The sequence below is a fragment of the Caenorhabditis remanei genome, chromosome II (genome assembly GCF_010183535.1).
Source record: "Caenorhabditis remanei strain PX506 chromosome II, whole genome shotgun sequence".
Lineage (NCBI taxonomy): Eukaryota > Metazoa > Nematoda > Chromadorea > Rhabditida > Rhabditidae > Caenorhabditis > Caenorhabditis remanei.
Window position 1 is genome coordinate 17,712,730 of NC_071329.1, and position 27,613 is coordinate 17,740,342.

Sequence of the window (27,613 nt, forward strand, 5' to 3'; positions counted from 1 at the left end):
TGTGTCTCAAACTCTTCGATCAATAAACGGAATTCATTGAAAAGTTGTGTACAGATTTGACGTTTGCACTGCTTATCCGATGGTTTTGCGGAGCCGTGTTTCTACAGCGCATACAGTGGCTCTTTCTGATTTATGACTCTGTCCTGGTCTGTCGACTGGATCTTCGTCATGATGGATTCAAAGGTGCTAATGAGTTGTTCACTATTGTCTAACAGATTATCCATCTGGCCTGCTGTCAGCCCATCAAATTTCTCCATTCGAACAAAGGGCCTCTTATTAAACACACTCTCTTTTCGTATCGTGACAACCCATCTGAGTGACTGCGTAGGCCAACCTTTCTAATTATTTTGCACATACTCATCCCTCTTCTACATCCAAGGTGAACTTCTACATACACACAAAATATCCATAACTTCTACATAGAAACTGCATTTGTCTTTCATAATAGAAATCTAGAAAATATTCAGAGTCCGTTTCTTTTTTATACAGCTATTAGTTTCAGATCAATTAATGACAGGGTCAAAAACAATTTTTTACAATTTTTTTAGAACAAATAGAACCTCTTCTCATTGACATCTGTTGTAATTTACTTGGACTTTGTTTGCGTGAAAACGTTACGACAGACTACGTCCATCTACGCAGGGACACTCAATCACATCTCTTTCTATTATTGACTCAACGCGTCTTTTTCTCTCTTCTTCTTTATAGTCAATTGCTGTACGACAGACTAGGCCCATCTGCGCAGGGCACTCATTCCCTTTTCTTCTAATTTCACTCATTACGCATCTTTTTCTTTCTTCTCCTTTATTCTTCATTCTTTCTATTCTAGTGTAATGTCCAAGCCAAAACCACTATCCTATGCTAGCTTGAAAGTAGTCATTGAGAACATGGATCCCAATTTACGGTAAGTGGCAATTCTGAGTATTTTCCAATATATTCGTTTTCCAGAGTTCTCTTATCCGTGAAATTGCCAGCTATCAGGAACGCAGAGAAAGCCACTCCCATGAGATTGGAAAATCTTGAGATATCAGAGTAAGGCATCTCATTAAAGAAGTATTCATTTTCTCATAGAATGGAGGTCATGAGATACATAAAAGGAGTGGATGGACTTCAACCTTTCAAAGTTCGTGGTATCATTTACACTACGAACTATGATGTTGATGAATATGGAATTCAAGTTATACCGTTCGTTGCAACACCAGGAGATTTGGATTTCGGTAACAACGCAAATAGACTAAGGACTGAAGAAGAACTTCGCCGAATTGTGGCGCTTCCTCCAACTAGTCAAGATATCCTGGCTAACACGGATCTCAAAGACTTGGAAATGAAAAAAAATAACGTCGAATCGCCATACACTCATTTCATTCATCTCACAAAATTTTATCGTTTAGGATACGATATAATTATAGAAAAGGTCAGGTATAACCAAAACTTGTCTATTGCGATCAAGTATTTAATCCAGAAATTTCTGGGTGGGAGACAAAAAGGTGGCCCAATAAAAATCAAGAATCTTCACCTGAGCTGTAGAAGTAAATATCTGAGACTTCCGACTTGTCTGGATCTGGAGGTGCAACATCTTTTTGTTAGAAATAACAGAAATGGTATATCAATTATTCGACCTCTGTTAGCTCCACATTGGAGTTCCTTGGAATCTATTACAGTAGAAAAACTCGAAAACCGGGATAGCGAAATCCTCAGCTCAATTGGTACCGTGGGAGTTGATGGGCTCCCCGATTGGAGTGCAGAACTTCCGTATCGTAGGATGAAATTTTCACAATCGAGATTTGATAAACTAAATTACATACTTATTGCAAAAAATTTGAAAGTTGCACAGCCAAGTGTTGGAGCACATTATACGTTCATTATTTGGGAGGCAGGACTTGAAGAGGTCATGGAAATGATGAAAGCAGACGACGACTTCGAAAACGGGCAATTGCAGGCAAGCAAGTACGTGAAAGATAAATTGCATGCAATATTTTCTTTTTTTTTCAGAGTTACCAAGTATCAAGAATGTTTCATTTTACGAATCAACAATCATTCGGAAGTTCTAATCTATTTCAGTTTTAATCCAACCAGGAACTACGCTTCATTTAGATATACATTGGAAATGGAAGTTCAACCACGTGTTGAGACGCTTCGTAATTGAATATGAATCTGCGATTGCATTACTTTCTCGCCATGTTGCGGTCCGTTGATTACGGATTTTGTCCCTTTTTACCTTATTTTGTTCTTGATTTCTGTTCTCCTTTCCCGCCCCCCCCCCATCTACAAATACTCGACGAAACTTTATAATAAAGATTTTCACCTGACATTTGGCTCCGTCACTCCAGTCGTAGATCTTTTCCCCTTCTTGTGTCTCAAATTTTTTGATCAATAAACGGAATTCATTTAATAGTTGTGTTCTGTTTTGCCGTTCGCACAGCTCCAATGGTTTTGCGGAGCCGATAATCTCATAAATTAATGTCTGTCTCCCTCCTTTTCTCTAACCTCTCTTTTCTGTGCGGATCAACACAAAGAGGTAGAGTCGGAGAGGACTGCCTCCGCCCCTTTTCACCAAGGGAAGGGCGTCGCCTCTCTTCAGTTAGTCTAACTGAAGCCTTACTCCCCTTATTCATTGCATCTTATTACTCACTCATATTATTCTCTTATATAATCTCTATATACATAAACCCATATATACATGCACATATAATCAGCACTACTTCACTTTAAATAAGCCCGAGGAATCAAGTGAAGTTTGAGCATTCAGATGGGGTTCTGGAGCGATCCCACTTCACAGTATCTACATACGTCATGATGGATTGAATGGTGCTAATGAGTTGTCCACTATTGTCTAACAGATTATCCATCTGGCCTTCTGTCTGCCCATCCTATCTCTCCGTTCGAACAAAGGGTCTTGGTATCGTGACATCTCATCTGAATGACTGCTTCCTCCATCTACATCCCTTCATTTTCCTTCCTGTGTCCTACTGCATTCCCATAAGCAGCGGTTCTTGAGATTTCTTTCTGTTTTTATTATCTTTACTAATAATATTCAGCAGATCCGTTTGTCTGTCCGTCTGTCGCCGACTCTAGCGCCCTCTGTACTGAACCGTTTTTAATGAAACTTACACAGATCGCTTGGAAATTTTCCCCGGATGATGCCCGTCATTTTTTTTTAGTTAGAATAGTTCGAAACCAGGTCACTACGTGAAAAAATGTGGTTTTCAAGCCTTTCATTGCCTTTAATTTTCGAAATAGGTAAATAGGAGTTCACGGGAAAAATAGTTATGGAAACATTTCATTCTTCGAATAAATTCATTTCTTTAAATTGTCAGGAAAAATGCGTGGGTTTAAAACAATTTTTTTGGCTCTATTCAAGGTTAGATATCCTTTAAAAACTCGAACGTTCCATGAAACACTAAGACGTCCCTTAAAACACTTAAACGCCCTGTCATGTCCTAAATTTTTTCCAAAAGTTAAGACGTCCTTTCAAGTGTTCAAACGTCCCAAAAAACATTTAGACGTCCCAAAAACGTTTAAAAGTTCCATGAAATGTTTAGACGTGGTTTCCTTAAAACATAGACACACTGATGCTTGCTTGCACTTTTTCCATAACTTTAAGCTAGATGGTTGATGTCTCTGTGTTAAGGAATCCACTACTTCCCGGGTGCTGAGCCATTATCATGTCAAGATTCAAGGACGTTTTTGTTTTTAGGCAATCACTACTTCCAGGTGCCACAGCAAGCTCTTGGTTTTGAAAGTTTAAGCGACGTCCAAATATTTTTTGAACGACTAATTGGTTAAATACAATTTTGGGATTTTAAGGGACATCTAAACGGTTTTGGGACGTCTAAACATTTCTGAGCATTTTTGGGACCCCAAAGAACGTTTAAGTGTTTTAAAGGACGTTTAAGTGTTTTAAGGGACGTTCGAGTTTTCAAAAGACATCTAAACTGGAATAGAGTCTCTTTTCTTGACACCCTTTCAAAGTTGGACATTTTTAACTGAGAAACGGTCAAAGTTGTTCGATTTATGGCCATGACTGTACTCAATTTTTACTGGCTGTCTAACTTTCACACTTAGAAATATGTAGAATAGCTTTGAAGTCTTTCAGAGAAAAAAAAATATCAGAAAGCAGAACAGTTCAGATCAAACCAGACTGAAGAGAAGATTTCCGTGTATATGAGAAACAATCTTGAAAAATTTTGGGGAGGGAGGCGGCATCGCTGCCGATCAGTCAAAAACTTAAAAGTAGTACTTTAGGTTAATTTTTTAAAGATGTGAATAGGACAATTTCCAAATTTCTAAGCTTCAGTAAAAGAGTTGGTAAGGCTTTCTCAGTCTGAAGCCAAAAAAGTCATTTGCTGTGTTTAGTACCATTCATTCTGAGACTTCGGACGTCTCCATCATTGAAGAAGTTGCAACAGTCAGAAGTTTAATAGAAATAAATTGAATGAAAAAACACTACTCAAAGAGTGGTGGTGATTTGTGAATAAGTAACTTTGTCGTTGATCAGTTACCTTCAAAAGGTAATAATTTCTAGGATGAGGATTTGTTAAAACATGGTCTCAGGCTGCCATATTCAGAGAAGGGAGACAGCATTGTCGCCGAAGTTTGACATTAATATTTGAAAGATGACTCGCCTCTTGAGGAGGGAGAAAGGAGAGTTAAAAGTTCCTGTTCTTTTGAAATAGTGTTAGATAAAGCAGAAAAAATGAATACAGTTTCGATTAGTGAATTGAAAACTGCTCATATTGAAATCCATTTTTCCTCAGGATAGAAAAGTCACCGAGTAAATTTGTCGAAATCGTATCAGAAAAGCAGAGATGTTTTAATTGCTCTCTACCGGAACGGGCTGTTTAGCTAACAAAAACTACCGACAAGTGAAAAAAATTAATACGATTCAGGAGAAGGAGAAAATTCTGAGACCTCGATAGTTTGAACCATTTAAGAAGCGCCGCAGGCGCTGTAACACCCAGAAGGGTGGTGTAGAGAAGGAGGTTGAGCAGCCGTTAGGCTGCGTTAACCGACTGGTGATTATCTACTTTCTCTCTGTATTCCTTGATAATTGTTTTTCACTTTCTTTTCATTTTAAAATTTTAAGGTTATTGGAAAAAAACCATGGTGTCAAAACCATTTGCATACGATAGCCTGAGGATTGTGCTACAGCATATAGAAGCTAATAAAAGGTTTCAACTAGCCTCCAGAATCCCTTCCATTCGCCAGACCGAGAAGGCAGTTCCGTTGAAAATCAACACCATCAAACTGGACGACAACAATCATTTTGTAGTCAATCAAGTTGAATACAGAGTGAGCTTGTACTTTGAGATCTATGTACCCGAGGGTGTTCACTATCAGAATATGTATGGACATTTTGAAGATGACATAGATGAATTTGGTTTTGTGAAAAGATCGGGGCGCCGGACAGTACTACCCGGTGACTTATTGATTGGGCGACCAGGACTAGACGTAGAGGATGATAGGGATGACGAAACACAAATGCTGGAGTTGGAAAACGAGTTGAAAGAAGAGGAAGGGTGTTTACTGAAATTTCAAAGTGCAATTCTTCAGCTTGCTTATTCTGAACCTGATGAGGAAAATAAGAATAAGATAAATGGGGAGCACTTGAATCTCCTTAATGACCGTCTCGATCCTTTGCAGTTTGTTGCTGAGAACAAAACTCATCCATGTGCATGACTCACTCTGAAAACTGCTATGGATGTGTGTTCAGGCGGTATCAAATTGTTGAAAGAGTCACTAACTCCGTTCTATCGCCGTCGTGATAATATTCCTCTACCGTACACTCCACTCATTCAAATTTCGATAAACGGCAAGGGCATTGATCAAGTTCACCGTCTTCCCTATAATATGAAGGTCTACGAAGCCCAAACGCGACTCGCATTCATTATATTCGGTAACCGCCCTTGTGCCATAAAAACAGGATCTTTGGAACAAAAGTTTTGCGAAATATTCCGGCTACCAGTCGGAGTGAAATTCTACATTCAAGAACTTCAAATCAACGGGAACATTACAAAAATATACGAATCAATCAAGCCGATCATCGAAGAAACAAGCTTCCCATTGGCCGTGCTTCAGACATTTCAAAATCATGAAGGGCATCAGAATTACGATCACGAAGTAGTGAAGACAGCTCAAAAACTAGTTATAGGAGAATCAAAACGTTCTGTTAGAAGAGTGAACTGGTTTAATTTGTTCACAAGTCTCAATAACAAAATAGTTCATAAAATATTGGACGACAAGTTCTTCTCGGAAGACGACTATGTGCGGTTGATAGGAAACTGGTCTGAAAACGGTAAAGAAATTGGGACATGTTTCTCGTTTGGAATGAATAAGAATTCAAGAATAAGACAGATATTGGATAGAATCAAGAGAGACGTCGTGGGCGTTGTTACAGTAGACGATAAATAAGTTTTGACCTCAGAAGAAAGTTTTGAGCAATTTAAGAAATGAGTTTTTCCTTTTTCTAGATGTCTCACAGTACCAATGAAAGTGGATAGTCAAGGAAGAATGATTCAAATTTCCTACGGAACAAATGATTATGAGTTGGCATCATTGAAGCTGAAAATCGAGGTGGTTCCAACAAATCTGGCATAATTTTTTTCTCTTTTTAGTCTGTAATCGCAGGTTTAATTACTGTCAAAATTAATTGTTATTATTTAAGTCAAAGTTTTAGTTTTTATTTTATATTATTCTAATCAGAAAAATGTTATCCTTTATTTATGCCTTGAGCTGCTTTGTCATAAAGTTAAATGTGTTGTATCCTTTTTCTTCATAACATACTCCATCATTCGTTTCAATTGATTTTGAAGTTCCTCTTTTACACTTTTCTTCTTGAGGCGGTACTCTTCTAGATTTTCTGCGCTTCTCTCATTAAAAAACTTTGATTTCTCTTCTTCCAATTTGTCTGACTCTTCGTATCGTTTCTCGATCTCTTCAAGACCCAATTGCTTCTCCAAATAGAGATAACTCCCGAAATGAGCCATAGTCTTTCCAACAATTGTTTCTCCTTCTTGTTTGAAAACGCTCTCGAAATCGGAGGTCATGATCTCCAGCTCCAATTTTTCTCGTAAAGCGGAAAATTGCTGATTGATAGAGTACTCAGAAGACATGAATCGGTAGAAGATTGCCTTTTTCTGAACTCAATAAATATTAGCTCGACAAGCTTCTTACAACCGCGCTCTACCGAAATCGAAGAAGCGAAATTGAGAGACTCATAGAAAAAGAGACAAGGACATTTCGGTGGAGCGCAGTTGTAAGAACTGTGCCGATCTGATAACTAACTAACCTTCATTCCACTGACTTTATTCATCTCTGCACAATCTTCCAAGTGCTTCAAAAATTCGTTATTTGTAATGAGTTCAAAGCAAATATCACATTGTGTTTCATCTGAAATGGTTATGTTTATAAATGTCTCTTAATTTATATTACCTGTTTGCTTCTTTATATACTCTTTTAGATAATCTTCTTGTCGATCATCGTTGTAGCTCATAGCTGTAAAACTACAGTTTCAATAATTTCGCGGGCTGAAACGCAAGTGCGGCTGGGATTTGTGGGAGGAGCTTAAAGTCCAAGCGGCGCAGAATTTCAATATAAACTCGAATTTTAATCGATGTTTTTAACGTTTTTTGCTGAAAAATTGCATTTTTTTATGTTTAATCAGTTAAAATACAATATTATTAGGTTGATTCATAATTTTCTGCAATTGTTGGATAAAACTTTGCTTCTATTTTTTCGAATCCAGAAAGATTTCTATAATTCAAAATATTGTTTATCAGCATCGATGGTCTTCTGGCAACATTTTGGTAGTTTACTAATTTTCTCCGCGTAGAGCACCCATTTGAAATCATTTGAATAAGAAACTTGCTTCTTTTTGATATCCCCTTTCTATTCGGATTTTTCCCGTTTAAATGACGTTGGAGTCCAACAAAAAATTAGTTATCAGAGAGAAGAAAGTTGGATAAGTACGTTGAATAAAAAATAATGATCCAGCCAGATGACAGCAGTTTGTTGTGGGATACTTTCGCAACACTTGAACAAGTGTTGTCATACTGAAAACTTCGTTTTGTTATATCTCCCCGTCCTGGAGTCACATATTTTTAAATTTATCCAAATCAGAAACGTGAACATCTGATGTTACTTCCTTATCCTTTTTCAGGAGTTCACACCACTCCACCAAAAGCACTGAGTCCCCCGATTCAAAAAACCACTTTTTCAGGTTTGAGAACATCCAGAGCTCGCAAATCTCTGTCTACACATTGTACTTTTCTCACATCGTTAGAGTAACAACTCCCCTACTTACTTCTAATAAAAAAAGGCCCGACCATACATATGTTGGGTGGAAAGGTACTAACAACCAACTTAGGTCCATTTGATCTGCTATCTCATGTTGTTTCAAAACGTGTGGTATGTAACGGCGAATTTTCTCACTCCGATAAATAATTTCCATCCATGAACTACAGTTACATAAGTCACACTTAATGAAGTTGACAACCTACGGGTGGTTTGAAACAGATCCGCTTCTACGCTTTCCTGCTATAACTCCAAATCTAGCTCTGACTGCTGAAAGAGAAGAACTTTTTCAGTCAGATCCAAGTTTCTTGATTCGAATCTATTGAATCAAAATGTATTTGCGTTTAACCAAAAAGACCTTTGTTAACAAGCATCAGCAACTTTCTTTTGAATGACATGATTTTTAGACCAGAAACGAATGAAAACAAAATAACGTTTCAAAAACGCAAAAAGTTGCGTGTAAATCAAAGCTCCGTTCTCTGCGGGAAAATCAACAAGAAATAAATCTTTGAAAGTGTAACAAGTACTTAAGTAGGTCTGCCAGACAATAAAACAACCACATCGAAAAACAACTCCTGTGCCGAGAAATCAAAACGACAACCGGCAAGAACGAAAATTGCAGAAAATTATGAATCAACCTAATATCTCGAAATTCAATGTTGCTCGTTAAAAATCAGAGGAAATTTCATCCGGTTACAGTTTTAGCTCCGCCCACAAATCCCTGCCGCACTTGCAATAGTTGTCAAAGCGTTATTTTTAACAGGAACATGCATACATAAATGTGTCTTAAAAATTCATGCAAAAAATTTGATATACATAAGTTTTGCTGAGAAAAATATGAGTCATCATGAAGGGAATCAAAAATAGAAGAGACGTAGAAAGTAAATAACTTTCACCTTGTAAACAAAGAAATAACGAAACTAACACAATTTCATAACTATAATGTACATATCATTTAGGCCATAATTCCAGTGAATGGGCGAAATATTAGAACATTTTATAGAACATTTACGGACGAACGGTAAAGCTTATCAGATTCAGCGTATTTTATTCTATATTTTTGCCAATTTTCAAAAAAAATGAAATCAGATTAACTAAGGCACCGTTAATTAAATTGCTGAAAAATTTAACATATAGACCGGGAGGCTACAAAAAGTTCATTTAAACTGAAAAATTAGAAGATTATTGTGAGTAAAAGTGTGAAAAAGACGGGAAAATAGAAATTCTTTTGAGAAAAGATAAAAAATGAAAATAGTGGTGAACATTCAGCTGGTCGGCATCATTGATAACACTGTCTCCCTTCTGCAAACACTTTTTTCCCAACCCCCCCCCCCCGCCTCCTTTTTATTTTATTTGTCTTTTTTCTATCATTACTCTTGTTCTCTAACCAACTCTCTTTTTTGTTTTCTCCTATGATGGCCAGCTGACTAATAGACCTTATTTTCCGAAATGTTTCACTGAAACTGAAATGAAAATAAACCAACTTTTCCGCTATCTTCAAACCAAAAATGTTTGTTACGATACTGTGAAAAAGACGACAAGGATTCTCAGGGGGCTGAAACTGAAGTGCGGCAGGGAGTTATGGGCGGAGCTTGAACTGCAACCGGATAGCTGGTTTTTTAACAAGCAACATTGCATTTAAGGACAAACAAACCATTTTAATAGATTAAACAGGAAAATATCCAAACAAAAGAAAACGTTGAAAAAAACGTTGAAAATATTGCTAGCAGTTTGAGCTCCGCCCACAATCCCTGCCGCACTTGCGTTTCAGCCGCTTTTTGAAAATCCTTGTCGAAACTTCTTTTTTTTTCACAGTATCATCTACTTCTGGACTATTCTCCTGTTATTTTTATCTCAAGTTTTGCTAATCAACCAAATTTTGAATAAGAAGTTACAGAAAATATATTTATTCATTGAAATATAAAATAACAGAAACCAATTTAACTTATGCTGTCCAAATCCTTGTTTTCCTGTTCCGCAGCGCACAGTGCATTCTCAAACTCGATATCACCTTCGTCTGAATGCAAGTACTTGTCCAGTTGGATCTCCTCGTTCTCATCACTCAGATCATATTCTGCACTGTCGAATTCAATATCATCAAGGTCCAGACTGTCCCATTCCATGTTTTGTGCTTCTGGTTTGTTTGCAATCACAATTTCTTCAGATTCTTCAAAAGAATTTGTCTTTGCAGCATTATATGCAGTATTTCCATCCAGTTGATTCAAATTTCTTTCTTGTTTTTTGATATCGTACACTTCACACAAGGATGAAGGTAAATTCATGAATTGGGAATTGAGTTGTAAGAAGGAAATTGTCTCATTGTGCAGTTTATCTGAAATATGTATGTACAAAAATGATTTATGCACAAAAAGCGAAAAAGAACTGCAAGAAGCCGATTTTTTTCACGTTGTAATTCAATTTTCTTTTGATGCACCTTTAGAGATAGCTACAGTAATCTGAAGCTGGAAGCAGGTGAACACTTTGAGAGGAAGAACTTATGCAATACCATTTTCCATTGTAAGCACAAAAAATTCCACACATTTTGAGTCTAAAATCAACAAAATCTGTCGGAAAATAACAAAGTTACAGATTTTCGAAAATTTTCGAAAACCCCAAATTTCACTAAATCTACCGTAACCCAGTTTGAGACCCATGAAACTTATATTTTTGGAATAAGCGAGTCAAGAAGCGTTGAATAAATATAATCATGAGAAGTACGATGCTCCGATATCCCGCTGATTTTCAGCATGCCACTCTAATCGTCATAACTCTGCGGGATTTTGACGTATTGCTTTGAAACGCAGTATTTTCAGTTTCCAGGCGTTGCAATATATGAAAAAAGGTCCTATCCATCAGAATTGTAGAAAATAAAACTCCCTATTTTATGAGCCAGAAAATGTGAAATTTGGTCAGAAAATAACTTTTTTGATACAAAAAAAAACCGATTTTCAGGAAAATGTGTGTAACTTTTTTGGCAAAAAACATTTTCGAACAAAAATTGCACATAATGTACCTCTCTGAAAGCTCTGAAACTGTTACAATTTTTAGAAAATAAAATATTAGCTGAATTGGCTGAAATTCTTATTTCTCTGAAAACCGTTTTTTTGTATCAAAAATGTCTATTTCTGACCAATATTCATGTTTTTAGCTAGTTCGAACGAGAATTTTATTTTCTGATGGATGGGATCTTTTTTCATCCATTGCGACTACTAAAAAGTTGAGAATACTGGATTTTCAGTGAAAAAAAAATGATGAAACAGTTATTTTTGCTGTTTGGGAGACCGTGTTATGTAAAAACAAAACTTACTAATCTCATATAGTTTTGAGTTCATTTTAGCAAGACCGGTCACCATTTTCATCGAGTTCTCACGCTTCTTCAATAGTTGGTAGAGCAGTGATCTGTAATAGTTCCGGACTGCCTTCAGTGTGGAGAATCCTTTGAACATTTTCCAATCTTGAGCTTCTTTTGAAAACGGACGAAGAAAAATGAATGCGGTGAATAGTGATAGTTCCTGATGTGTCAACTGCATCGATTGGAACTCTGAGGACACCAAAACAATCTTATTTATAATTGTTTGATCTCCATATACAGTTTCCAGTGTCTGGAATGGAATGGATCCTTTAGATGAAAGCATGAATCCATCAGAATTGAACTTGGTGATGTTTCTGAGTATAAACATCAAAAAACTACTCCGTTTGAACAGAATAGTCTTGTCACTTATTTCAAAAGTTTTGATAAATGGCAGATGATTCGCAAAGAGTCCACTCTGACGGTTCTCGAAATCAATTATTGGAGCATAAGCTTGCCACGCATTGAGTCGATCAATCAGTGGGTCGTTGAAGAGGGTCTGAAATCGAAAAATCAAAAAATTTAATGAAATCCAAGAATTTCTAACCATTCCAAGTTGTTCTTGTTTTAACGGATTTTTGCAAAGTTTTACTAATTTTCAACCAATTTTTTAAAATTTCCTGATGGCCTAGTTTCTCAGCCGATGGCCTAGAAAATCCAAAAACTCAGCCACCACCGTTTTCCTGGGTTTTAAGGTAAAAACATTCAAAAAAGTAATTTTCATGACATTTCTATCGGTGACCTTACTTTTCCAACTAGCGGCCTAGAAGTCCCCAAAACTCGGCCAACAATTTTTTGGAGCTCATTTTCAACCATTGTTTCGAATTTACTGGCAAGCCAGTTTTAAAATTGGTGGCCTAGAAAACCCCAAAGCTCGGCCACCAATTTTCTTTCGTTTTTTTTTCTTCGAAATTTTACAAAATTTTACCCATTTTTAACCAGATTCTCAAAAAATTGCTAAAAAAAATAATAAATAATCTAACAATAAAAACTGTATGAAAAAAACGTACCAAATCAAAGTTAATTTTCGCGAAATTCTCAATGACCTCTTCCTTGTAAGTACAACTCAATTTAAAGATTTCGACCACTTTGTTGACTTCCTGTAAATTAAAAATAAGTGGATTACTGTACAGTGGGCATTCTGCTTTTTCATACCTTTATGAACTTCGATTCAATTACTTGCTCGTTTCTCAGTTTGGCTTCTTTCTGATTATTTTGTTTTTGAACTAAAAAAATTATATTCAGTATATTAGCTTGGCTAGCTTCTTACAACTGTGCTTCAACGAAGAGCACTTAAAAATCGCACACTATTTTCTTCAGTTTCGGTAGAGCGCGGTTGTAAGAAGCGTGTCCACTTACCATGTGCATTTCTGTTCATTCCAACTTCTAGACACTTTCTCATACGGCACTTTTGACATTTCGTAAATTTCTCGAGTAAATTGCAATTTCCTCGTGAGTAGCACAATAATTTCACGTCCTTTCCAGCGTATCTACGGAAGAAGACCTGGAAATTTGAAAATTAATGTTTACGTGATTGAAATTTCAGTTATACCCTGCAACCTTCGCACGTTAACACTCCATAGAAAATTTTTGAGGCAGTATCTCCACAGACTTTGCAAAATTGATGATTGTCCTGAATCTGTAAAACAAAAAGTATAAAACGCGCTCTACCGAAATGATGTTTCGGTAGAGCGCGGTTGTAAGAAGCGCACCGTGATCATAACTTACCTGGTTACCTGAAGACATTGTTCTCACATTCTTACTACAAGTTGACTTTTTCTTTGTCTTTCGCTGATTATCTAAAATATGAAAAACCTATAAAAAGCTATGTCAAAAAAACTTACGATCCATTCCCATCATTAAGCACTTTTCGATTTTGCATTTTGCACATTTTTTAGTTATGAACTTGTCGATAACACAATTGTTATTCCTTCGGCATTTCAAATCCTCTTTCATGTGGATGTACTGAATGAAGAATGTCTGAAATAAGCAGTTTTCGACCTCAAAACTTGATGCAATCAGATTTTTAATCCGATATTCGAATTCAGCTCGTCAAGACGCTTCGAATGACTATACTGTCGACCAGATTCGCTGTCCGTTGAGTCTCGCCACGAAACCGCCCGGGTTACTGTAGTTTAAAGGCGCATGGAGGTTCAAAAATTCAAATTGATCGGATTCTAGTCATGATTATAGTCATTCAACGCGTCTTGGCGCCCTGATTTCGAATATCGCAATGAAAATTCTATTGGACAAACAAATTCAAACTTTTAGCCTCGCACTCCGTTAACTCACCCTACAACCTTCGCACGTAAGTACTCCATAATTAGTTCCTTTTGCATAGCCTCCACAAATTTTACAAGCTAGATGCGACTCTGGAATTCCCACCACCATTTCATCGTTGGCATCAACGGAGCTGGGCTCTGATATAGTTGGCTCTTCAATGTACTGGTTAAGATTTGATTCTGATGAAACTTCGTGGAGGACAGATCTTTGAGAAATATTCTTTGAGCCCTCGGGAAGTGAAGAGGCATCTGCCACCTGAAAATTGGGTAAAATCGGTGGCATTTTTGGAGTCGGAAAGAGGTTTTTTTGGGTTTTTAGAACTTAAAATTGGTTTTCAACGCAAAATTTGAGTCAAGAAAGTGTGTTTTGAAAATTTAGGAAAAAAATCAAAAATTTCCTTTTTATGTCATGATTATACTCATTCAAACCGTCTTGAGCTCCTGATTCCAAAAATATAAGTTTCATGGGTCTTATCACGAAAATCAGAGAGTTACGGTAGCTCGAGTGACATGAAGTGGTATTGGTCTACATACCGTAATAATGTTTGGGTAATGCATAATTGGTGAAGCAGCGTCTCGGCCAATATTCTCTGAATGACTGGCTGAAAGTAAGGGGAATGGAGGGCTGGAGGACATAGGGTCAGAAGACATGACAAGACAAATCAATATTTCCCATAGGCCCAGCGCGTTGCGGTCGCGTCGCGGTTGTTTGCGCATTCTCACCTCCCAGGCAGGTCACACGATGGGACCACAGCTGCCAATGCAGCCGCGCTCTATTGGTACATTTTATGCGTCACGGTGAACATTCGAATTTATATAACAATGGAAGTTTTAAGCGAAAACTGATTGACAAGCTAAAATCTCAGCCGAAAGTTTTGCTTTTCGAGCATTTTTAGGTGAAATTAACGGTAATTAACAAGGTGTTAGCATCAGAAATAGTAAAATATCATGGAAATTCATTACAAATAACAAAAAAGAGGGATACAGACAGAAAAAGTTAATCTCTTGCTAAAGAACGCACGAGACGGGATTTCGGAGTCTTGTTGTTGCCTTTTTTGGAGGTAAGTCGGGAAATTTATTACGAACAAAATTGTGAGGATATGAAACAAACTAGCGAGATAACAAAGATGATGTCAAAAAAGAAGTAATGAATTTATTCACTTTTCTGAAAGATACTTTCAGAATCTCTTCCTCCCACAGCATTCATGTCCTCCAAGTTCCTCAAATTCATCAGAATCTATTTCCCCTTCACCACATTATTCCAATTTACCAGATAAAACTTATTGATTGGTGAATGTATTTATTTATTCTTTCATTTCATAATCTGTCATATTCAAATAATTATGATTGATAAACCTTAATTATTGTTTACTTTGCTTGTTTTGAACCTCCATTTGGAATGTCTTACAAAATATAAATTTTTTTTTGATTCGTTCGTTGTAAACGTGAAACTTGTATAGCTGATCTTTTATTCAATCAATTTGGCTCACTTGACTCATGGTACAAAAATCTTAGGGCTCTTCTACGGAACTGCTATTGCTCGTGTCATTTTCCTCACGACCGCCCATTTTTCTTTTGTAGTAAAAGAACCAGAAGGCAGAAGCTGCACCGGCAAGACACAGAAGAATTATGAGAATCAAGACAAGAATTCCCCAGTCCTGAAAATGAAACGTATACTTTTTTCTAGTCATGTCATCTGGCTCACCGTCAGCAAAAACGAGGACACTGTTCGTGCATCGTGCAGCAGTAGTGATATCCATAGGTGTCCTTTTCTCCTTCTTTATACGATTCCGTTGTAAAATCTGAAATTTCAGTTTTAAGGTGGACTAAGGTCAACTCTGATTTTTTTTTCTTAGAATAATGTACGTGTGTCTGTGAGTTCATTTTCATATCGATGTTGATTTTTTTTCAAATTTTGTCGCTATTTTTGCTCATTTTTGTTGTTTTCTTTCAATGAATTTGATAGCAAACGACAAAAATTGATAGGAACACTACAGAAATGGTAGAAAATAAACGACGAAAACCTCAAAAACAAATATTATCGGAGAGAATTTCTAGAATGTTCCACGGCCACAGAAATGCCCAAACTGTGTAATACTGATTGTCCCATCATGCAGATTTTTAATGGAATATACAAATCAAAAGTAGAACTCCATTTTTGTAGTTGACAACTTTTTTGTGCGGACACTCCCTAGAAAGTTACAAAGCGACAAAGTAATTTATCCCTCAAATCGACTCATTTACAGTGCAAAGTAGTGCGATTTGTCAACTACAAAAATGGAGTTGTTTATGGCCAGTACTGTACATATGTTATTCTATGATAAAAATGAGACTTGATCTAAATGAACCTTTAATTTTGTAAAACAAAGAAACTCACACAATTTGCAATCTTTCACAGCACGCTCATTTTCTGCTTCTTGTTCCTCCACAGGTCTCTTCGCATAGAATTCTTTTAGTCCTTCAATAAATTTATCATCTGACGGCCGAGTGAACAAGTACTTGGTTCCATCTTCATAGGAGAAACTCATACTTTAAACGTCAGAAAAAATATTGAAACTGGAAATTCAAAACTGATAGATGTCTGATTATGAATTTGCGAGATTGCTATCATTTTCAAGATCGTTATCACTACAAGATCTAGTAAGCAGGGGTGTGCGGACAAGAAAATTTCGGAATTTCGGACACTAAAAAATGTCCGAGTTTCAAAATTTCGGAATTTCGGAATCTCGGAATTGTCCGAATTTCATATTTTCGGACTTTCGGAATTTCGGAATTTCGGAATTGTCCGAATTTCGGATTTTCGGACTTTCGGAATGTCGGAATATTCCGATTTTCGGACTTTCGGAATTTTTTTTCAACAGACTGACCCATTTACCCATATCGAATGCTGAAAACCGTTTTTTTGTTAAAAAAACACTGCGAAAAGACGAAAATTTAAAAAAAAAACCGCCATAAAACTGCGGAAAAAAATCTGTTCGAGACCCGTCATGAAAAGTGCGCATGCGCCTTTAATACAGTACTTTCTCATCCATTCCGAATTTTTTTCGGAACGTTCTGATCGGAATTTCATTCCGAAATGTTTTTTTCGGAATATTCCGATCGGAATTTCGTTCCGAATTTTTTTTTTCGGAATATTCCGATCGGAATTCCGTTCCGAAAATGAGCCGATTTTCGGAATTTTTCGGAATTCCGAATTCCGTTCCGCACACCCCTGCTAGTAAGAGAAAAATTCTTTAAAAAATGAGAGCGATGACCTTCCGATTGAGATCTGATAAGGATCTTGATCAAGATGTCGATAAGTTTTCACCGATGTGAATCGATTAGTTTCAATTTTTCAAACTTAATAAAACTAAAACTACAAAAAATCCTAGCTTTGAAAAGATGGTTAAAGCAATCATGGAACTGAGCGAGGATTATTTGAAGTTCGCAAAAACAGAAATTCGCAACGTGGAGTTTTTTTTTCAATGATCGCAAGATATTGTACGACGAATTACATCAGAAAGACAAGGATTTCGGGATGAAAGTTGCCAAACCTATTTGCAAAGAGTGTGAGTGGCAAATTATCAAAAATCCAGTTGCCAACCTCCAAACTCCATCCAATCGGATTTTTAATGCGATATTCGAATTCAGCTCGTCAAGACGCTTCGAATGACTATATTATCGACCAGATTCGCCTTACGTTGAGTCTCACCACAAAACCGCCCGGGTTACTGTAGTTTAAAGGCGCATAACGGTTCAAAAACTCAAATTAATCGGATTCTAGTCATGATTATACTCATTCAACGCGTCTTGGTGCCCTGATTCCGAATATCGCAATGAAAATGTTATTGGGGCAACATTGAAAATGTTTCAGTCTTCAAATCCAAAGAATACGCAAGTGGCAAGAAGGAATACGTTGGTTACTACGCGTGTTGTGAGGCTTTTGATTTTTGTTCCTTCTATAAACAGGTATATTGAAACAAAGTGGTTCTCTTGAATCTAGACTATAAATATTTCAGCTCTGGTTTCTGATGGTTTGTGGTGGTGCTGCACTTCTCCTGTTCTGTATCGTCATTGGAGTGGTTCTCTTCTTGATTTGTCGCAAACGGAAACGTGGAAGTCGTGGAGTCAGTGAAAAGAAGGAAGATGTCATGAGTAAAGAACTGTTTTGAGTTTTGATTAACAGAATAAATGAATACAGATTTTCAATTTTATAGGGGTAAACCTTTCCAGCACTGTTCTGAATCAATAACGTGAGAAAATTTGAGAGGCTTTCACTTGCATTTGGGCTCCGCGACGTGTTCTAGTGTAGCGCGTTTGCACACCGCTTGGTATGCTGGGTTGCCGCTTAGCCAAATTGCATTTCTATACTATAGACGAACGATACGGAGTTTAGTTTACGGATGAACCTTTCCTTCCAACTTTTTTGTTGTTTTTGATTAAACTTCTCGAAATTTGGTATTTGAATCATATTTTCTCAATTCTAATAGAATTTTTCAACCGATCTGGCGCACCTTTGACGCGTTTGGAGCCTAAATTTCCGTTGTTCTGGCGATTTTTTTCTGCTTACCAATTAACCAATTAAAAACTGAGTTTGGAAGATTTTTTCAAAAGAAAATTCTTTATTGTGAACTTGTAATAGTACTAGTATCAGCATTGTTTAATTGCTCCTTGTCTTGTTTCAGCATCACTCTGAAACTAATTTTAAAGAATTAAATAAATCTTCCTTCTGGTCTAGAACTCACCTAATTCTGTACCACCCAATAATCATAGCAACATTACATAGAATAGCAATTGGGAAGTAGATGTACAACCATGTGAACAATGCCTCTGGAACAATTTTTGGTTCATTAGCTCGGCACAGTTGTTACAATCGCGCTCCACCGAAATGTCCTTGTCTCTTTTTCTCTGAGTCTCTTAATTTCGCTTCATCGGTTTCGGTAGAGCGCGTTTGTAAGAAGCGTTGTCTGGACTCACGACTGTATTCTCCAGTAGATTGCAGGATTCCGAGTGAGAATGCAAGAATAAAAGAGGTTATCACTCCGATGGTGACGATTCCCTGAATTAATAAGTTATCATCCGGTTCTTACAACCGCGCTCTACCGAAATCGAAAAAGCGAAATTGAGAGACAAGGGGATTTCGGTAGAGCGCAGTTGTTAGACCTGTGCCGAGCTTACCAGTACAACAATACATGGCAAGACAACACTATTCAGATTTTTCTTTATACTCTTATCACAGATATTCATGAAATCCGAGAGGAGAATAGTGAGAGCCTGAATTTCTTGTTTTTTTATGTCATTCAAATCTAATATACCTCAGTGATGACCAAATAATGCAAGAAAGTTTTCAGAGAATCGTTTTCTGATGACTGGTGAGTTCTGGAAATCCAAATGTATTGGAATTAGCACGGCACGCGTGTTACAACTGCGCTCTACTGAAACCGAGAGACTCAGAGAAAAAGAGACAGGGACATTTCGGTGGAGCGCAGTTGTAAGAACTGTGCATTGTCTTACGGTTTTATGTGAAGAAATAAAATGAACCAAAGCACACGTCGAACCAAGTTTATCCCCAGTAACACAATCTGAAAGTTATTGTTTATAAGCTCAGCACAGTGCTTACAACTGCGCTCCACCGAATTGTCTCTTTTTCTCTGAGTCTCTTGATTTCGCTTTATAGGTTTCGGTAGAGCGCAGTTGTAAGAAACGTCCCGTGAAATCTCACCGATATCAGAGAAATTTGCGCACCCGTAATTCCCGAGTACGGGAGCATAACGGCCAAGTTTTGAAATAAAAATAATAATTAAAATGATATACGTGAGCCCCGGAAAACACTTTTCGAATACATTTTTTCATTTCCAAGAATTTTACGTGATAGAAAATGTTCCCGATACCAAACCTGAGTTTTCAGTTATCCCGCTGTTAGATTTTAAGCAAAATTTTGTGCGAGTGGTTATTGAGGTCTCCAAATTGAGGTATACAAATAGATAAAGAGAGAGTAGGAGGGAAGAGAAAGCTTCCGAGGGTCCCTATTTAAAGTTAATCGCTACTTCCGGGGGTCGTGAGCCAAGAGGCGGAGCGAGAGCAAGCTCCAGGCTGTCCATGTTTTAAGGTAATCGCTACTTCCAGGGTTCTAAGCCAATGCGCGGGGTGAGAGCAAGCTTCTGGGCGTCTCTTCGTTGAAATTCACATTCCATGGCAAGCGGAATAATTGGTAATGAACAAGAAAGTGGGAAACACGCGGTGAGAAAAAAAACCTCCCTGACCTCACGTGGTCTACAAAATTCTGAAAAATTAATGTGGCCTTTATGCTCCCGTACTCGGGAAATACAGAGAGGCGAGAAATTTTCAATGATGGCTTCTCATTACATTCTTCACATTCGGTTTCCGAGTCGATATCTTTTTTAGATGAATAAATTGAACTCATTTTCTTTTGAAATGAATTATTGACGGAATCGGTTGATTGAAAAAAAACAGGGCGTTTTCTGAAAATAAGGTTCACGCAAATAAAAAACAATAATGATTTTTTAAGCTCCGTATCAAAATGCCACAACGAATCAGCGAATTGAAAAAAAAAGTAAATTTGAATTTCCCACCAAGTCTAGGCGCGTTTCATTTCAGTACTCGCCCGCGAGATGGATAGATCAGATGGTCAAAAAATGGTCCCCGCGAAAAAGAAACGACGAGAGAGTGTATTGTTTGGAGAGACGCAGATTTCTCACTGGACGTCAGATTCAGTGGTCACACCGTTCATAGTAGTCTTCCGTCTTCGCCTTATTCTATTGTTTTTTTTGTTTTTATTGCGGCTTCCAAACTCTCTATAAATTTGGCCATAGGTATTTTCGACTGCGAGGAGTCCATTTCTGCCATCAAAACTGGCTTAATGTGGCCGCAAGCCGAGTTATGAGCTCTCAAACTTTAAGTTGTCTCACATGGAAATTCCGAATCGGCCGCATATACGCCACCGCGCAGTTTCATATGTGACATTGAGTAGATTTTTAAGATTTTCAGATGCAAAATACGGATTTTGAATGGTTTTAAACCGAAAAACTGCGTAAATCGAGTCTCAGCCACATTTAACGTAATTGTTTTTAGTTTTAAAGTGGAAAAAAAGAGGATTTGAGATATTTTTAGCTAGACCTGTGCTCGTACGTTGCAAACATGAGATTATCTTTGCTTACACTATTTGCCGATATGGAATTCCATGTCAAAAAAAGTTTGTGAGCTCATAACTCGGCTCGCAGAGATATTTAGCCGGTTTCGAACTCCAAAAATCAAGTTTTTGAGCAAAACCAGTCCTTTTCAATGTAAAACCCTGTTCAAGCCACTTAGAACTGGATTTTAAGTCAATTTTCGTCAATTTGAGCAATTTTTTGCAGTTTTGAAGTGGTAATTGAGAATTTGAGATGATTTTTTCTAGACCTGTGCTTGTACGCCGGAAAAATTAGAAACTCTTTGCATACACTATTTCCCGATATGAAATTCCATGTAATTTGTGAGTTATTTTTAAGTAGAAATCTGTAATTTGAGATTTCTGAGCGATTTACAGCTGAAAAACTGCAACTTTAAAATTTTTGGGCTGTTTTCAACTGGTCGATATTTTTGCGACTTTTGAGCGATTTTTCAGCCAAAGCTTAACCATATGAAAAGTTTGAGAGCTCATAACTCGGCTCGCAGGGACATTTAGCCGGTTTTAATTGCAGAAATGGACTCCCCGTAGTCGAAAGTATCTATAACCAAATTCTCCAAAAAAGCGTCTCCAAAAACTTCTCTTTTAGGATTTTTGACCATTTTTGATAAAAATTCTTAAAGTTGTACACATTTTTGGAATCCGGGTCGATAGTTTGCATATTTTCCCTGCAAAGACTTGAGTTTTCTGGGTCAGAAATTTATGAGTTCAATTTTTGAAAAAGTTCCTTGTAACATCATCTGCGCGGTGAGATCATATTTCATAATGAACACTGTGTCTAGTCTTATGATGAAAGCTATGTAGATTAGAAAGGGGGGGACTTTCTGTAGCAAGGAATCAAGGGCATTCTAAAAATAAAAGAGAGAGACAGCTTCCACCTCCCCCCCCCCCCCTTTTCCCGTACGCTCGTACTTTGCCTTCTCTCACAAAAATCACGTGAATAGTTCTTTCTTCTTGAAATTAGTTCTTATGATCTTATTTCTAAATTCGATAGACTCATAACCACATGTGTCGCCCCAGACATCTCTCTTTCTCTAATTCCTCTTCTTCTTAAAGAGATAAGATCTCTTTTTGGCTTGTCCCCCCTCACTTTCCGCAACTTTTCAACTTTCTAGTCCCTCAAATGTTTTCTAACGACTCAACAATTCGGTCCCTGAAACTTTCGAGTACGTAGATTCTGAATCAGAAATGAAATTCTGGAAAATTCTTCTGTGAACTGATAGTGAGTTATGGCACGTCAAACGCCTTTTTCGTATGAGGAGATTATAGTTTTCTTTCTTTATTAGCTCAACACAATTCTTACAAGATTTTTGAGATTTTTGAGCAGTTTTCAGCCAGACATATTGGTGGAGTAAATCCTTTACCATAGGAAAAGTTTGATGTGTCATAACTCGACCCACAGAAGGGTTTTCTATAATTTTATTTCAGATTCAGAATCTACGGGCTCGAAAGTATCGGGAGCCAAATTCTTGAGACCTTTTAACTGCTTACGTTTCTTTTATAACTCTTTCAACTGATCTCATAACTTAAATTACCTTCCCGCTTTTGAGATCTCATCGTTCAATGGAATTAAAACATTACGATGGAGTGGTACCGAAGAAACCAAAGTATGACGGGGAGTTGTGCCCAATCTGCGGTGATCGAGTATCCGGATTTCACTATGGTATTTTGACATGTGAGAGTTGTAAGGTTAGTTTTTAAGGCCCGGATGTTGGTGGCAGAATTCAAAATTTTTCAAAATTTTTTGAAGTTTTTTTGCGAAAAAGTCAAATTTTCGACTATAATTCAGGATTAGGAGAGATTCTGAATAATGATCAAAAATGTTCACATTTTTGAGGAAAATTTGAAAAAACAAATTGAATTTTTTTTTGTTGCGTAGCTGACGCGTCGCGGTTTATATCGAAAGAAACGACAAAACGTAAAATTTGAATTTAGCACGTAGCCAAGTTTTTTTTGACACCAACCGTCGTCCAATAAAATTTTCATTGCGATATTCGAAACCAGGGCGCCAAGACGCGTTGAATGAGTATAATCATGACTAGAATCCGATCAATTTGAATTTTTGAACCTCGATGCGCCTTTAAACTACAGTAACCCGGGCGGTTTCGTGGTGAGACTCAACGTAAAGCGAATCTGGTCGATAGTATAGTCATTCAAAGCGTCTTGACGAGCTGAATTCGAATATCGCATTAAAAACCCGATTGGGTCAAGTTTTGAGGTTGAAAACTAGATTTTTGATATATTTTTTTCGATTTTTATCGATTTACCTCGCACTGCTGTGAAAATACTCTCAGGAGAGTCAATTATTTCTCTGTAGATTTTTGCTCTTATTAATATTTTAATTGTTAAACTTTTGTTTTGTTTTTCAGGGATTCTTCAAACGCACAGTGCAAAATAAAAAGGTGAGTAAGGGCTGAAGCAAAACTACTTGAAATCATATTTTTGATTTCCGGAATCCGGGATTCTGAATAACTTAAAGAAAATCGTATTACAAAATCTGGTATCCGGAACCAAAATTTGAAAACATTCATTTTTCTTCTATTTTTCAGCAATACAAATGTGATTCCGGTGCCAACTGCCACGTCGAACAATCCTGCCGAAAGCGATGCCCAAGTTGTCGATATCAGAAGTGTCTAGTGGTGGGGATGAAGATGGATGGTACTGTAGATAATGAGTATGAGCATACCTGTCAAAAAACTTTTAAAAATTTTTTTGACATTTTTTCATTTTTCATCGAAAATGTGATAATTTGGGTACCACCAGATTCAGAATGCCCTTAAGATTCTGAATCCTGAAGAATAACTCCAAAAAAAAACGCTAACCGTGGGTGTGGCCAAGCCACCAATTTCGAAACCAAATTCTCAAAAAACCTCAAAAAACACCAATTTTTGACGTCACTTTTTGGGGTCTTCTGAATCCGATATCTCAACAATTTTGGTACCATCAGATTTAGAATTTTCTTAAAATTCTTAATCCAAACAAAAAATGCCAAAAAAACGCAAATTGTGGGCGTGGCCTAGCCTCAAAGTTCAAAACCAATTTCCAGAAAATCTTCAAAATGACAATTTTTATTTTTTTACTTTCCTGGATCTTCTGAATCCGATGCCCCAAAGATTTTAATACCATCAGATTCAAAATCTCCTTTAAATTCAGAATCTAACAGAAAAATCCCAAAAAAATGGGGGTTGTGGGCGTGACTTAGCGTCAAAGTCGCAAGACTAAATTCTCAAAAAATCTCAAAAACTACCAATTTTTGACGTCACTTTTCGGGATCTTCTGAATCCGATGCCCAAAAGATTTTAATACCATCAGATTTAGAATTTTCTTAAAATTCTGAATCCAAACAAAAAATCCTTTAAAAAAAGCAAAATGTGGGCGTGGCTTAGCCTCAAAGTTCAAAACCGATTTTCTGAAAATCTCCGAAGTGACCATCGAGCCGGGTCTTAAATTTGCTAAAAATATGGAAATGAGTATTCATTTTGATAATAACAAATTGTTTTTCAGCGGTACGTGAAGATCGGCAAAGAGGTGGAAGGAATAAATTCAACTCCTACTACATCAAACTTCGAAAGGATAGAAGTGCTATGAAGTCACAGCCAGATTCCACGTTAGCTGGAAATCAAGCTTCTAGAGTGTAAGGTAATATTCATTAAAATTAAAAAAGTTCTGTTTTTTCAGTGCAACTGGTCAAAGTGCACAGATTCAATATTTTGATCTGACCAAATATAATGCAAATCTTCAAAGCCTGGGCTCATATTCATTGCCGTCATCTTATCCCTTGGTGCCAATCACAATTAATACTCCATTCCTGGCATCATCCTCACCATCCAGTAAGTTCCGAAATATACATTCAAGTTTTCAAATTTCTTACTTCTTTGACTTAATTTTTTCAAATACCAGGCCTCAAGGGCAAAAACTGGATATATATATTTGGAATCAGCGTGATTTCAGCTTTCCAATGATATAGGTCACGAGATTTTTCAGCCACCAGCATCAGCAGTGCATCCCCAATCCTGCCACTATGCTCTACACCAACCGAAACCACAGTGAACCAGTTTTTCACCTCCAACACTCCCACCATGGAAATGTCCTTCATTCCACGGATTCTCTCTCAGACTGTCAAGAATGATGCTCACGCGTTTGCAGTTCATGTTGCTGATGAAAATCTGCATGAGATTGTGAAATGGGCGAAACAAGACGAGATGTTCAGCAAGCTTGAGGTGAGAAAATGCGCTCCACTAGACTCGCTGATTTCACTATGGTAGGCACTTCGGCAGATCGTGTGTCTCGCGTAAAAAACTTAACCAAATTAAAAGTTTGACGGCTCATAACTCTGTCCAGAGGAACATTTTGCAAATTTTTAATGCAGATTTGAAATCCTCAGGGTCAAAAGTACCTATGGACAAATTTATAGAAAAAGTTCGTACTCACTCCACTAAAACTACCGTAACTCTGTCAGAATTGCTATAATCTCACTGAGACTAAGTTTTATAGAATCAGCTAGTCAAGACGCTTCAAACGAGTATAATCATGAGAATGTTTGAAAAATTTTGGGTTACTGTAGTTTTCGTGGTAGGACACAACTTTTTTTCGAGCCTAGTCATAATATGTATCGTCTTCACGTACTGAATCTAATAGAGTAAGTTTCATAAAAATTGAGCCGAAAATTTTTGAAAAAGAGATTTCCTAGTGGTTTTTAACTTGAAATTTGCAGAATTATATGTAGATTTTTTAATTTCCCAATTAACTAAAGAAAATCCTTAATTTCAGTTGAACGACCAAATGAGATTACTGCAAACGTCCTGGTTGACAATTCACATCATTGATATCACGAATGCAATGGTGTTGGGCACTATTCCTTCAAAATACGAAATCGGGAACGGTGGAGAAGAGTGAGTTTTGGTATATTGGGGTGCAGGTCCGCAATAAAAATAATTGAATTGTTTTCCGAGTCGCGTTGCGTGCGCGTCGCGTGCGCGTCGCGGTTAATATTGAAAGATGCGACTAATAAAAATAACATTTGAATTTGGCACCGTTCCAATCGTTGTCCAATACAGTTTTTGATGCGACATTCGAAATCAGGGCGCCAAGACGCGTTGAATGAGTATAATCATGACTAGAATCCGATTAATTTGAATTTTTGAACTTTTATGCGCCTTTAAACTACAGTAACCCGGGAGGTTTCGTGGTGAGACTCAAAGTGAAGCGAATCTGGTCGATAGTATAGTCATTCGAAGCGTCTTGACGCGCTGAATCAATCAATCCTTAAAATCAATCGTTTTCAGAGTTTCCATCGGCTTCATTGCACTTCTTGGTAACCAGAACCTTGTGTCTTCTTGGGAAGATATCGTAGTCAAACTAAAGAATATGGGATTCAGCAAAAACGACTATCATGCTTTCCGTTGTTTGGCTCTGTTTGATGAGGCTGCTTTTGCCGGGAAGTTACAAGTACTCCAAGCTTGGAGTGTGTCAAACACCACGCTTTTAGAAATTTTCAGCCAAATCAGGTAACGGATTAGACGATTGACAGTCAGACAATAACTTGACTTTTTCAGACAACTAGCCTCCAACTCAATTCAATATGTTTGGGGACTTCACACCGCGTGTCCTTCTCTTTGGGAACATCTCAATCCGGATAAATCGATTGCTCTTGAATTGATCAAATGCGTCGCCACACGTTCATCTGGTGACAGACAAATGGCAACTCCTCAAACAACTTATGCACCTGTAGTGTACATGACTTCCTAAATTGTTATTATTGGTTCTCGAACCTTTGCCGGGGAGTGTTGAGTTTGTTCGGATGGGTCTCGTAGCTACGGTATTTCATGTTTTCAACTACCAGACCCACCCGAACAAATTCCATGCGCCTTTAACACCCCCCCCCCCCGACAAGGGTTCGTGAACCGATAATATGAAAATTCCCTCATCTCGATTATTCCTATACCTCAAATCTTACATATTTCTGATCTTTACCTTAGATTTTCTGGAAGAAATTTTCTTTTGTTACAGTTTTATCAATATTTCCAGTGCTGCTTTCCATGACTTTAATGTCATCATGTTTTACGACCCGATCCCGTTATTACTGATCTTTTCCAAATATCGACACTGCCAATGTTGCTCATAATTTCCTCCTCCTTTCTCTCTCTTTTACTCGAAACTTCTAAATTGTTTTACAAAATAAAATTGAGTATGTTTTTCATTTACTTTTACATTTCCGTTTGCAAGATCTGACGCTCCTTTTCAAACAATTTCGGTCATCAAGTCTATTTTTCCAAAGTCAATATTCCCATTTTTATAATCTCAGCGTTACGCACGTATCGCACCGTCGCGCGTTGCGGTCGACGGAGCGTGGTCTGCAATACTCTTCTTTCGACTTCTCTAGTACGGTAGTTGTATTCTCTGAAAATGTGATTGAAAATATCATTTTTCATGGAAAGATTTACTCTCCGTGACCTTTCTTTACAAAAATGGTGATTCCAAGCTCGACGGTGGTATGGCCGAGTCGAGAAGTGGTAATATGTAGGT

The 27,613-nt window shown here is 37.4% G+C and overlaps 7 protein-coding genes across 7 annotated transcripts; 4 read left to right on the plus strand and 3 right to left on the minus strand.

Moving 5' to 3' along the window:
• Positions 1–1,072: 1,072 nt before the first annotated feature.
• On the plus strand, positions 1,073–2,146 carry GCK72_007721 (uncharacterized protein; the record flags this gene model as incomplete). Its single annotated transcript, XM_053726400.1, has 3 exons — positions 1,073–1,414; positions 1,463–1,947; positions 1,993–2,146. The coding sequence occupies 3 exons, from the start codon at positions 1,073–1,075 to the stop codon at positions 2,144–2,146; spliced, it is 981 nt and encodes a 326-aa protein (XP_053590594.1).
• A 2,957-nt stretch (positions 2,147–5,103) lies between these two features.
• GCK72_007722 (uncharacterized protein) lies at positions 5,104–6,597 on the plus strand (the record flags this gene model as incomplete). The annotated part of the gene is made up of 3 exons (XM_053726401.1): positions 5,104–5,671; positions 5,714–6,269; positions 6,471–6,597. The coding sequence occupies 3 exons, from the start codon at positions 5,104–5,106 to the stop codon at positions 6,595–6,597; spliced, it is 1,251 nt and encodes a 416-aa protein (XP_053590595.1).
• A 143-nt stretch (positions 6,598–6,740) lies between these two features.
• Positions 6,741–7,492, minus strand: GCK72_007723 (uncharacterized protein; the record flags this gene model as incomplete). The annotated part of the gene is made up of 3 exons (XM_003107198.2): positions 6,741–7,136; positions 7,289–7,389; positions 7,432–7,492. The coding sequence occupies 3 exons, from the start codon at positions 7,490–7,492 to the stop codon at positions 6,741–6,743; spliced, it is 558 nt and encodes a 185-aa protein (XP_003107246.2).
• Positions 7,493–10,232: 2,740 nt separating this feature from the next.
• GCK72_007724 (uncharacterized protein) lies at positions 10,233–16,451 on the minus strand (the record flags this gene model as incomplete). The annotated part of the gene is made up of 10 exons (XM_053726402.1): positions 10,233–10,624; positions 11,600–12,140; positions 12,652–12,741; positions 12,797–12,867; positions 13,001–13,145; positions 13,370–13,440; positions 13,486–13,621; positions 13,934–14,179; positions 14,458–14,525; positions 16,301–16,451. 10 exons carry the CDS (start codon positions 16,449–16,451, stop codon positions 10,233–10,235), a joined length of 1,911 nt encoding a protein of 636 aa, XP_053590596.1.
• Positions 16,452–17,440: 989 nt separating this feature from the next.
• On the plus strand, positions 17,441–18,074 carry GCK72_007725 (uncharacterized protein; the record flags this gene model as incomplete). The annotated part of the gene is made up of 3 exons (XM_003107255.2): positions 17,441–17,471; positions 17,777–17,871; positions 17,922–18,074. The coding sequence occupies 3 exons, from the start codon at positions 17,441–17,443 to the stop codon at positions 18,072–18,074; spliced, it is 279 nt and encodes a 92-aa protein (XP_003107303.2).
• A 450-nt stretch (positions 18,075–18,524) lies between these two features.
• On the minus strand, positions 18,525–19,149 carry GCK72_007726 (uncharacterized protein; the record flags this gene model as incomplete). The annotated part of the gene is made up of 4 exons (XM_053726403.1): positions 18,525–18,594; positions 18,648–18,732; positions 18,880–18,961; positions 19,081–19,149. 4 exons carry the CDS (start codon positions 19,147–19,149, stop codon positions 18,525–18,527), a joined length of 306 nt encoding a protein of 101 aa, XP_053590597.1.
• Positions 19,150–22,651: 3,502 nt separating this feature from the next.
• On the plus strand, positions 22,652–26,836 carry GCK72_007727 (uncharacterized protein; the record flags this gene model as incomplete). The annotated part of the gene is made up of 8 exons (XM_003107048.2): positions 22,652–22,777; positions 23,638–23,746; positions 24,593–24,722; positions 24,767–24,918; positions 25,073–25,308; positions 25,859–25,980; positions 26,374–26,595; positions 26,644–26,836. The coding sequence occupies 8 exons, from the start codon at positions 22,652–22,654 to the stop codon at positions 26,834–26,836; spliced, it is 1,290 nt and encodes a 429-aa protein (XP_003107096.2).
• Between the last annotated feature and the right edge of the window lie 777 nt (positions 26,837–27,613).